General features: G+C 49.4%; 2 protein-coding genes across 2 annotated transcripts; one reads left to right on the forward strand and one right to left on the reverse strand.

The window, feature by feature from the left end:
• Positions 1-292: 292 nt before the first annotated feature.
• FTJAE_7405 (structural maintenance-chromosome 2) lies at positions 293-4,056 on the forward strand (the record flags this gene model as incomplete). Its single annotated transcript, XM_037354119.1, has 5 exons — positions 293-319; positions 382-422; positions 471-591; positions 649-3,737; positions 3,792-4,056. 5 exons carry the CDS (start codon positions 293-295, stop codon positions 4,054-4,056), a joined length of 3,543 nt encoding a protein of 1,180 aa, XP_037205527.1.
• A 383-nt stretch (positions 4,057-4,439) lies between these two features.
• FTJAE_7406 (mosc containing protein) lies at positions 4,440-5,336 on the reverse strand (the record flags this gene model as incomplete). Its single annotated transcript, XM_037354120.1, has 1 exon — positions 4,440-5,336. One exon carries the CDS (start codon positions 5,334-5,336, stop codon positions 4,440-4,442), a length of 897 nt encoding a protein of 298 aa, XP_037205528.1.
• Positions 5,337-12,599: the final 7,263 nt, after the last annotated feature.

Genomic DNA, 12,599 nt, shown 5'->3' on the forward strand with positions numbered 1-12,599 from the left:
GCCTCTAATGAGTTGATCAACATCATACCGAGGTTTTTATTCGAGTATAGTTTCTACAGAACTGATTGTAACTCAATTTGAGCTACAGGGCTATAACCGTTGTGCCGAAGCTAAACTTCAAGTACCTTTCTTAACGCCCTGCCAGTTTAATGATATCAGCCAACACGTGCTGATAACGTCTTATCGGTCGCAACTCTCTTGTTTACTTTCGCGTTCCCCTCCCCCCTTGAGATGCGGAGCGACGAAACATAGCAAAAGATTCAACGAAGCCGCGGACTCGATCTTGCCCAACATGAGGGTTATTGAAATAGTAATTGACGTGAGTACTTGATTTGCACTATTCTCCTTCTATATCCATTCTGACTTTTTCTTTTTTTACAGGGCTTTAAGTCTTATGCCGTGCGTACCGTGATCTCAAATTGGTAGGCCAACCATCAAAACATTCGAGGAACCATAACCAACATATGCAGGGACGAGAGTTTCAATTCGATCACCGGTCTCAATGGCAGTGGAAAGTCAAACATCCTCGATGCGATATGTTTCGTTCTTGGAATTACAAACATGTCAACCGTTCGAGCGCAAAATCTCCAGGTCAGTCCAGTCACCGCCGATTCAACCACCCTCAGTACATACTGACGACAACCACAGGACCTGATATATAAGCGCGGTCAAGCTGGTGTCACAAAAGCTAGCGTCACAATTGTATTCAACAATCAAGACACCAAGAAGTCGCCGATCGGTTTCGAAGAATATGCCAATATTAGTGTTACACGACAGATCGTTCTTGGAGGAACATCCAAGTACCTCATCAACGGCCACCGCGCTCAACAACAGACAGTCCAAAACCTATTCCAGTCGGTGCAGCTCAACATCAACAGCCCCAACTTCCTCATTATGCAAGGTCGCATTACCAAAGTCCTCAACATGAAGGCTGTAGAGATCTTGGCCATGATAGAGGAAGCTGCCGGAACCAGAATGTTCGAGGATCGTCGAGACAAGGCGCTCAAGACAATGGCCAAAAAGGAAACCAAGCTAGTCGAGCTTCGAGAGCTTCTCAAGGACGAGATTGAGCCCAAATTGGAGAAACTACGAACAGAAAAGCGTGCTTTCCTGGACTTCCAACAGACTCAAAACGACCTGGAGAGACTGACTCGAGTGGTTGTTGCGTACGATTATCTGCGCTACCAAGACTCTCTGAGCCAATCAGCGGCAGACCTCGAAGGAAAGAAGCAAAGGCGGCGGGATTTGGAGGAGTCAGCAGCTCGTCTAAAGAGTGAAATTTCTCATCTTGAAGAGGATGTCAAGAAAGTGCGAGCCCAACGAGACAAGGAGCTTCGAAAAGGAGGCAAGGCTTCAGCACTGGAGGAGGCATCCAAGAAGCACTCGAATGAGCTTGTGCGACTAGCCACCATTCTCGATCTGAAGAAGTCCAGCTTGGCAGAGGAGGAAGAAAAGAAAGTGGCTGTTGAAAAGACCGTCTCAGAGTTGGAAGCCACCCTACAGGAGAAGACGGCCGCTTTCGAAAACGCAAAGGCCCGGTACGATGCCGCCAAGGAAGATCTGGAACAGCAAAACAAAGACGCTGAGTCTAAGGAAGAACTTCTTCAAACTCTGCAGACGGGTGTGGCCTCCAAGGACGGCCAAGAGAACGGCTACCAGGGTCAACTTCAAGATGCAAAGAATCGTGCAACGACAGCAGCCACAGAGCAAGAGCAAGCAAAGATCAAGATTGCGCATTTGGAAAAGCGTATCAAGGAAGAAGAGCCTCGTGCGAAAAAGGCCAAGGAGCAGAACGCCGATCTTCTGCGCGATCTTGAAGGCCTGAAGGCACAAGCCCAAAAGTTGGAGAAAGAACTTGGCCGATTGGGCTTCGAACCTGGTCAGGAAGAGCAGATGTTCAAGAAGGAGTCAGAGTTGCAACAAACCATTCGCAATTTGAGGCAAGAATCTGACAAGCTGAAGCGTCAAGTCGCCAACACAGAGTTCAACTACGCGGATCCTGTGCCCAATTTTGACCGTTCCAAGGTCAAGGGTCTTGTCGCTCAATTATTTTCTCTGGACAAGGAGCACACTCAGGCCGGCACTGCGTTGGAGATCTGCGCTGGAGGACGCCTATACAACGTCGTGGTTGATACTGAGGTGACAGGTACACAGCTGCTACAAAGGGGCAAGCTTCGAAAGCGTGTCACTATCATTCCTCTCAACAAGATCGCTGCTTTCAAAGCTTCGGCACAAACCATCGCTACGGCTCAAAAGATCGCACCTGGCAAGGTTGATCTGGCGCTGTCCCTAGTCGGCTATGATCATGAAGTGTCAGCAGCTATGGAGTATGTCTTTGGCAATACTCTGATCTGTGCTGATGCAGATACTGCTAAGAGGGTCACGTTCGACCCGAACGTGCGCATGAGGAGTATCACTCTTGAAGGAGATGCGTACGATCCATCTGGTACACTATCTGGTGGAAGCTCACCAAACTCGAGCGGTGTTCTGGTACTTCTCCAGAAGCTCAACGGCCTGACTCGTCAACTGAGCGAAGCCGAAGGTGCTTTGAGAGAGCTCCAAGCCCGCATATCCAAGGAGAAGGCCAAGCTAGACCAAGCTCGCAGAATCAAGCAAGACTTGGATCTCAAGAGCCACGAGATCAAACTTGCTGAGGAGCAGATCAGCGGCAACTCTTCGTCTTCCATCATACAGGAAGTGGCGAATATGAAGTCAACCATCCAAGAACTCAAAGAGAGTATATCCGAGGCCAAGACTCGACAAGCCAAGGCAGCCGCAGATATTAAGACCATTGAGAAGGATATGAGTGACTTCGACAACAACAAGGACGCCAAGCTCGTCGAACTGCAGAAGGCACTTGATAAGCTGCGAGCTGGCCTCGGTAAGAACGCGGCCGCCGTAAAGACTCTGCAAAAGGAACTCCAGGGTGCACAACTTGACGCCGAGCAAGCGGGTGTTGATTTATCTGCTGCTCGAGAACAGTTACAAGAAGTTGAGATCGCTATCAAGGCCCAACAGAAGGACATTGAAGACCTAGCAAAGCAAAAGGCTGAACTTCAGGAGACGCATGACACCGTTCAGGCTGAGCTTGATGATGAACGCGCCAAGCTGCATCAATTCGATGACGAACTTCGAGCTTTGGAAGATGCCACTCGCTCCAAGAACTCACGCATTGCTGAGGAGAGTCTCGAAATGCAGAAGCTTGGTCATCTTGTGGAGAAGTTCCATAAGGAGCAACAAGGTGCTGCCGAAAAGGTCGCCCGACTCGAGAAGGAGTTCGACTGGATCGCGGACGAAAAGGACAAGTTTGGTCGCAGCGGAACCCCCTATGACTTCAAGAACCACAACATTGGAGAGTGCAAGTCAACATTACACAACTTGACTGAGCGTTTCCAGGGCATGAAGAAGAAGATCAACCCCAAGGTCATGAACATGATCGACAGTGTTGAGAAGAAGGAGGTGTCGCTCAAGCACATGATCAAGACTGTCATCAGGGACAAGCGCAAGATCGAAGAGACGATCGTCAGCTTGGATGACTACAAAAAGAAGGCCCTTCACGAGACATGGGAGAAGGTCAACGGTGACTTTGGTAACATCTTCTCCGAGTTGCTTCCTGGAGGCAGCTTTGCCAAGCTCGATCCTCCCGAGGGCAAGACTATTAGCGATGGTCTTGAAGTCAAGGTCTGTCTTGGTAAAGTGTGGAAGCAGAGTTTGACGGAACTGAGTGGTGGACAAAGGTATGCAACCCCTGGCTATTCCTGACATGCAAAGGCTAATGCTTTGACTTTTAGGTCTCTGGTTGCTCTCTCTCTCATCATGGCTCTGCTCCAGTTCAAGCCTGCCCCTATGTACATTCTTGACGAGGTTGATGCCGCGCTGGATCTCTCACATACCCAGAACATCGGTCGTCTCATCAAGACCCGATTCAAGGGATCGCAGTTCATCGTCGTCAGTTTGAAAGACGGCATGTTCCAGAACGCGAACCGCATTTTCCGCACTCGCTTCAGCGAAGGCACCAGTATGGTGCAAAGTCTCACGCCAGCAGAGATGAAGTAATGATGTTGACGGCAACTGGGAAATGTCTGGAATGAGTGTATGACAGGGACTAGACCGGGTTTTGTACATGAGGAGTCGGGCTGGATGGAGAGGTATGATGTATTTTGGGCATTGGGATACCATGTGATACCGTTTGATTTAGTAACGTTAGGGCATGGCCTGCAATTTATCGATTGCTTTGACAGTGCTTCATTATCCATGAGATAAGTTGATCGCATGATATGATCGTGAATATTAGACTCATCTGATTCGAGCCTCCTCAAATGATATTGAATGTCAGGTAACTGTCTCCAGGAGTAGATTACCCTGGACATAAGAAATCATGATCCATACTATTCAATTTGTCAATATGTTGGTCAACTTGCTCCGGACCTCTCATATTTTTACATTTGGTCTACCCTGAAGATCCCAATTTGTTGCTCAGAACCAAGATACCGAGCCAGCTCGGCAGGAAGTTCAACATCCATGTTCAGTCCCATAGTATTTTTTCCGCCGATAGTGACTTCGGCAAAGGAATAACCTCTTCCTCGAATTTCTTCCTCGTTCGGGAATGACACTGGCAACAAGAATTCCTTTTCAGGTCTGGCTTTCAAGCCGTGGCTAATTTTGGCTGCTACTTGTTGCAGAATACCCTGTAGTCCTGAATCTGACCAGGGGAATCTCAAGACAAGAAAGGAACCTTCGATATGGCCCAACAGACGACTAGTCTTGTTTGGATCTGGAATCCAGAGGTCGACTTCGATGTTGGCCAGCAAAGGGAAGTGTTCGCGTGAGATGGCTTGCCAAACATCTTCAGAGTCCCGTTGAGCAAGCGTATACAAACGATCAAACTCTGAGTGCTTGAATGAGGCACCGTCACGCTCTAGCTCAATTCCACGACATGACTGAACAGGGAAAATACGCGGACTGTGTGCAGCAGCCCGGTTCCCTTCCGATTCTGCCCCGGGGAGCCGGCGATCGGGCGATCTGCCAGGGCCGATGTCCATGTCTCGGAGGGCCACGCCGGCCCGCGAGTGGGTCTGACGGAGGACATCGCTGCAATCCACGGGAACGGGAGGGAAGAGGATCAAGACGGGGACGAGAAAAGCGACGAGGGTGACGGTGAGAAGTATGAGCGACACGGCGTCTAGGTTGCACACAAAGTGCCTAGTGGCAACCATTCCATCACGGATGCGTATACCTGAAAGCATAGTTGTCATATTGCTCAGCCGCTGGGCGAGGGCTGAATCGCGACCTGCAGCGGTAAGATAGCCCTGCAGGCGCGGGATCAAATCCGCCATTTGCCGTCGAGGTGAGGGGACTGCGCTACTGCGCTAAACACTAGGGAGGGAGGCCTGAGTTGAGTTGGGTTGAGCTGGGCTGAGTTGAGTTAACCTCAGAGGTGCATGCACAGCAAAGCGCCTCTCGCACGAGCTGTGCAATAGGGGGGAACCAAAGATCTGAGGGCTGAAGTGGACGTTGACGTGCTAGTCCGATATTGATCGGTCTTGTTCTTGATTGAGTATTTGCAGATCTTTGTTGTTGTCGACCAAGTTGTGGTGGCCTTTGCTGTATGTATGTGTATGTACGTACGTACGTATGTGAGCCCACACACTGTAGGGTCGACTAGTGATTTAGGTTTGTTTCGAGTTTTCATTTCCCCTCAAGTGTCATGATAGGTCCAGGATGCTGAATCTCCAACTACTCACTGATGTACCCCTTCGGCGGCCACGGGCCTCCGATTCATTGGAAACCCCTCCCAGAGCGCACCTATCGCATCGTTTCGTTTTAAATTACGACCGGGATATTCGGAGTCTCAAAACAATCCCCTTGCTTGAGCTCTCTCAATGCCATGGATGTCGCGATATAAAACTCTGCTAGGCCAGGTTGCCTCGTGCTGGACTGGAATGGTAGGGTTGGAAACGTGAAAAGCTAGCAAGCAAGCACCCATCACATCCACTCTTTTATGCAAAGAGACAGGGTCTTGTTCCCCTGTAACTTAGGCACGCATTTTGACAAACACGTCTTCTCCACAGGATCCGGAATGCGTAGCCGCTCAGCACAGCTGCTCTGCGTTTAGTCGTCCCGCCTATCCGATGTAGTTTGATATCATCGTACACATAGCATGAGTGATATGTACCGTTCTTCCAAGGATACAAGACATACCTCCTCCCTGATCTGATAACGAAGGAGGAGACACTACTGTGAAAGATGCCATGCTAATTGCGACGCGCCGCCGATCATGGATTACGCGTGTCGGCCAACCAGATAGACAAATGCTTTCGCAGCACTTGAATGCTGCAGCCTCCTCGGGGGATCTGAGTTGGTCGGAGAGAAAGAAATACCGAGCAGGGTCACCAGCGGAACGGTTCAGCCGTTTCCCACCAAAACCTGTCAACGCCAGGGACCCTCTTTGACTGTCTTGGTCGTACCGTCGTCGAACCTTGGTGCCACCAACAAGAAAGACACTTGACGGTAAATGTATCAACTGCCAACGGTCTCACTTCAGCTATACTGGGGTAGAGGTATCGAATAAGAAGTGAGGATTACTCTGCTCAACCCTGATGAAGAGCCCTCGATTCTACGAGTTTATTGGCCAAAACAAGCGCGCTCCTCTGGGAATTCATGCTTTGTTTTGACTGCAACACTGTGCGCTGTCAAGCAGCGTAATGTTGTCTTTGATAATCACAAGTAAGTCCCGGAGTTACCAGGTAGTTTGTTGAAGAGGTGGGTCAATTCCCGTCTGATCCTGGTGTTCCTCATGGCGGCTGCGACCACCAGAAAATCCTCGCTGCATTGATCGCCATGAGGCTGGTCGGAGATACTTCTGCTTTCATCCAGAGCATCCATTCCTGGCTTCCCTGTCGTGCCGACACGCTGACTCGTAGTAGAAGTAAGCACAAATGGTTGCTGTACTTGGCCCAGAAGAGCCACGAAGCTGTCAAGCAGGGATCAACAGGTAACTGTAACTGGCAAAAGAAATTGCTTGATTATACCATTTTGGCCTCACTGAGCCAGATCGAGTCTCAGCGTGTCAGAGGTGCGTCGACGCCTTTACGACATGTCTTAGGTGTCTATTAAAACGACTGTCATAAGCCCGTAAATCTTAGCCCAGGTCGGAACTCCATACCCATAAAGGAAGTTGTGAAATGCAGTGAGATAGAGGCACAACCGTCCCCTCAGACAACCATATGGGACTGTTGGTAGCATGGCATACAGGCATAGTTATCTCACTTTGCTCTACCACAGAAGCCTGGGACCAGATTGACGGATAATGCTGAAGACAAAGCAAGCCGGAGACTCGGGTCCGCGCCCCACCGATTAACTTTCAGGCTGAAAAGCATGCCTTGCTGCAATTTCCACATCTTGTTACAAGGGAAGTCCTGGGATCTTGAAGGATGAACGAAAATGAGGCTCGATATTGGCAGCGGTTCTGATCCATCTCCACCATACCCTCCCCGCAACCCCTCAACGGTCTAGCGGTGACGATAATGCAGACAAACTCCGCCAATGCCAATTTGCTGTGGTTGGGATAGCTATGCCCAACGCAAGCTCTCGTCCTTTGAATGATCCTGGTTCCGGTACGTGAAACGGCTTTGAAACAGGTAAAACACCATAGGTGAAGACCTTTCGTGGACGCTGGAGATTTTATGCCTCAGTTGTATCGATACAACAGCAACAAAAGAACTTCAGGGATCCGTATTAGATAGCACCCTGGCTCCTTCTCGGACATTGCACTTCGCACGATGCTGCAACCATCTTTCGCTCTGATAGAAGCTCTCACATCCTATCAAGATCCTAACAGCTGTAAGAGAGCCCTTACTCCCTAGATATGGAGACGGCCAAGGAGTGCCGGTTAGTTTTGGGTTGAGTTCAATCCTGACGAAGGCTTGCGTTTGTGAATCGAGGAATCAATTGATTGTAGTGCCGAGTTCTACACCCACTTCATCAGCAACTACAGACGCTGGCCGTGATAGTGTTGGTTTCGATCTGTCAGATCACACTTGCAGTAATGCTCTTGTAAATCACTAATGCCCCAGTCAGAGTTACCCCGACGGACTATATGGTCGTATCAGATCCAAGTACATTGTAGCTTTAGTCCACATCTTGTCGAGGAAGGATGAAAGAGAACGTTTGAAGAGAAGTGGAGGACTCATGAACAAGGATATAAATCTTCCGAAGCGCGCGCTGACCAAGAGTGCCAGCATATGCTCGGGCTTGAACGCTTTTCGATCTGCATCCGGTTTCCAACACCTGTGATACATAATGAAGATGTAGCCTTTGTTAGAGGAGATGGATCAAATACTATGTCCCTTGATGCTTGGCAACTCGGCCAAAGCGGATCAATGTACTGCGGAAATTCGGTGACCTGACCCAAGACGATTTGAGCATAAGTGGTGGGAGCTGAGTGAAATGGGCTGTATTCTTTGTGGGCCGTTTGTTGGTTGTCGCGTTTGGCTAGACCAGGGCCAACACCGTAATCCTCCAGACTGGCGGCGTGTTTCCTGTCCACTGCACTCTGGCACAAATTGTCTAGGATTATGCGGGCCTTTCTTGAATCGAGGTATTCGTGTTTTCGAACAGTAAAGGGAACCTAAAGAATATAAGTATTCGGCATGTAAGTTTACGACGTTCAAGTAAGTTAGTCTGCTCGACCCGATCACTCGGATTATTGGCTCGTGGCTTTGGCACGTTCCAGAAAATAACTAAGCTAGCTTGGCGGGAAGCTCCTGGTCTACGATAACCAGGGCTCCTCCATTACCACTCACCATCTAGTTATAAGAGGATAGTTTTGTCTGTGCTCAGATACACATGGACCTTGACGGCAGGGCTTGTTAACGCCGACGAAAGTCGGTGCCGGCTCCGATAATCAAGGCGTTGAGGCTTGAGGAGCAACACCAATATCACCGCACAGGACTATGCAGCGTTATAGTACTGCATACATAACCTGCATGTGCAAGATGGAGCTTGCAGAGTTAGTTCTGGCTAGCTTGCATGGTATCACTTAGCACCACGTCTGCAAGCTTCATGCACTGAGGGTACCAAAATATGCAGCGTTGAACCAACAGGGTATAGTCAACTGTTGGATCATTTCAGGGCTGTTTTGGTCTCGAACTGGTTTGGCGGAGTAATCGGAGGTCTCATGGTAAAAACATAGGCCTGTAATAGTAGGTAGATCGTTTCAGGATGATCAGTACTCGATCAGGTCTCTAGGGCCTCTAGCAGAAGCATCGGAGGCTCATCTGTGGTTGTACTAAATAGCAGTGGTGGAAACCATCCTCTCAAGTTATCCAAAGACTCTGATGGTATGATCTGGTTTGATGCAGGATGGCAGAGCTGAAAACAGGGAATCAAGGACGTGTATGCCTGAAATTTGCCACAAGCTCGCCCGTAGTTTGAGTCTCGAGAACGAATGTTCAATATCCACCATACATCGTCATGATGTCGATGACAAGACAAAATAAACTGTTGAGCCAGAGTCAACTCCTGACAGCCATGACCCACAGAGGCGTTCATTGCTGGGTTCGGCCACGCGACTACCCACACAGGCTGCTGGGAGCGGGACTTGATCCAAGCGTCAAGACATCATTAAGCCGTTTCATTTGCTGCCAGTGGCTGGGACGGATCCGGTGGTTGCTGCTCCGCGGCGCCTCTGTCAAGGGTTTCATTGGGACATGAGTGTCCTCTCCCACTGTTGCACCCTTGTTGATGGTGCCCTATCAGATCGCCATCTGGAACCAGGGACTACGGCCGCATTTTTAACGCCAAGCCTGCCAATGACAGGTACAGGTTTGTAAGGATGAGGAAACACCTCAAGGCTGCTTTTCTGTACGTAAGAAGTGGTGAACAGGATAACAAGGCCATCGAGTATCCGAACAACAGAGGTAAATCATGCTGCACGACTAAGAACTGCGACATGTACCCGTGCGGATACTACTAAGGCATATCCTTGGGGAGTCTGTCAGTTTTTTGGTCCAAGCCAATGACTTCCATCCTGACAGCCCTGGGAGGTTGCATCACCGTTGATGATTGACCTTGTCCATGGGTGATCCCTGAAGTGCCTCCCGACAAGAACAACGTCAAAAGCACAGACACAGCCTTGAATGACCCCCAAGGATTCTGTGCCATCATTGTGGTCGGCGTATCCTTATGTCTCAGTATTATAGAGGTTCGTACTGATTTGTTTGCACGTTATGTCAGCCTCATTTCATTGATTGTACCAGGCTGTCCACTCGCGTGGCTGACTGAAGACTGAGACCATTATGTCTGGCCAGTAAAAAAACGAGCTGGAACGATCGACAATGCGATATCGTTTTGTATGCAAGAAGATAGTCGTACTCCGTATATCTGGACTTGAACGTCCTGCTGAGCAACTTTTTCGAGTTGAGTAGGGGTCAGGAGGAAGGCGAAAATTAGGACAAGGCTATTTCGCGTTCTTTAGCTGCATTAGGTCAAGGCCAGATGGACGAATACATACCTGCAGGATGAATGAATACATCCAGCCCTTCCCATCCATCACAAACTTTTTAACTGGAACATGGTAGCTCATCAAAGCCAGGGGAGCGGTTCCGACTGCAAAGAATTAAAGCCAACCCATCAGCTGCAAATGTCCGTCTGCGGCTTCGGCACTGTCCCAGTATGGTAAAGCTTTAACGGCATTTCGTAGAGGTGCGTAGGAACAGAGAAGAAACAAGACCCAGGAGATCGGGCGCATTCCAACCATTCCATGTCAAACAAAGCGGAGCTGGTTCGGGGGTATTCGAATCCTTGTCAGTCAATTATCCATGAAATACAAGATTTCGGGGGTAGAAACGAAAATGACCAAAGGGGAGAAGATTTTGTTGCTGTATGTACCTTGGGCCAAGTGCATGGAAAGAGGAAAGAAAGAAATACCCATCTATGCTTAGGAAGGCAAGATTGGATCGGATTGGCAGGCATGAACCTAATGGATGAGGTGTAGGCAGGCACGCCTGTCATCGATGCAACTGGGGCGTGTTCCTTCCCTCCCGTCCCCTTTCACTCCATCCCTCCTAACTAATCCCATCCATCCCAACCCATCCAACATCCCCCCCAAACTCAAGCTCAGCCCGCCCCGCGCTCCATTTGGCAATAACATCATCCATCTCGTCGACCCAATCTTTGTTATTCACCCCTGTCTCTCGATCACCGTCCTGACTAACCCTATTAAACGCGCCGTTCGAGGGCTATGTCATCGTCAGCTCCAAACCTCATATCACAATTGTCGCCCTTTACTCGACGCGTACTAGTTACTTTAGCTGTGGATTCGAAATCTGCCCCAGCCTTTACAAGCGCTCTCAGAGCCTTGTCTCTCTCCCACCAATAAGTCATATATGTTAAGACAACTTCAACTGCCTCTATTATTAGCTGGCCCAGCTCTACCGAAATCTTTCGAATTTGTGGAAACTCAATACCGTACGGATACCGGGACACACACATCCACTTGAACCAGTACTCCGTACAGTACCCTGCTCGTCTTACACTCACTCCTCCACATGTCTATCCACGTTTGTTTGTGCTCGAAAAGCTTTTCTTGACAGAACCCTTATCCTTCTTCGTGAGCTTCTGATACTGTCACCTCTGCTCAAAGTCAGCTCTTTGTGTCTTATTCCCAGTGCCAGAGTCACATTCCAGCCCGGGCCTCTACCCGTGGTTTGGTGACCTGCTTGTCAGTGGGCGTGGGATCGGTCCCCTCGTCAGGCAGTCAAAGAGCACCAAGCTTAAAGCTCTTGGCCGGTTCCCGGGACCCACGAGCCCAAGCTCTCTCATTGAACAACGATTTAACGCCCCGTCAGGCTTGCATCTTGCATACGACAGGCTCTACTTCAGGGAACAAGGACGTTTTTGGCCTTCAACCTCATCTCCAGGGGCTCAGCCAACTGCTTGACCAGTCCACTCTGAACTCGACCGTGTCCCCGCTGCTGCCGTTTTTCTGATATACGCCCCCTACGTGGATCTGGAATCAGTGACCAATCCAACATCTTCCCTGCGGCAAAGGGCCCTGACAACTTTACATCGATCAATCTCTCCTCCCTGTCACAGGTGACAGTGCCCCTCCGTTGCCCAACCGCGATACATGCATTCCCTTATTGTCGTTGAAGGCCCCTCTCACATTACCTTACAACTATCTCAGACCTCCCTTGTCAGTGACCGAAGAACCATCTTGCAAATCGCCGCGTGACACGAGAGCTAGGTTCAAGCTCCGTGTACGAGATTTATCAAAGTGTGACAACAGAGTCACAACTATTGATCCTTCCCTTCACCTCGAGTTCTTCTTCGGCACCTCTGTAAGAAGCTTTTGGACTTTTGAAGGCACCGTCTTGGACCTTTTGCTGTCCTTCAGATCTTGAAACGGATTTGGGTATCTCGAAGAACGACCCGCCCTCCTTGCTGTTTAACGTCTCTACTCCATAACTGAAGCAGCTCTAGCCAGTAAACAAACTTTTGGAAAGCATGCGAATCGCGACCTGTTGACTAGATTATTTCCTACTTCAGCACTACTGAAGCATCGAGTCACTTAACATCGCATTAATCGACTAATCACA

Source organism: Fusarium tjaetaba, assembly GCF_013396195.1.
Source record: "Fusarium tjaetaba strain NRRL 66243 chromosome Unknown NRRL66243_c0000150, whole genome shotgun sequence".
In the NCBI taxonomy this organism is placed as follows: domain Eukaryota; kingdom Fungi; phylum Ascomycota; class Sordariomycetes; order Hypocreales; family Nectriaceae; genus Fusarium; species Fusarium tjaetaba.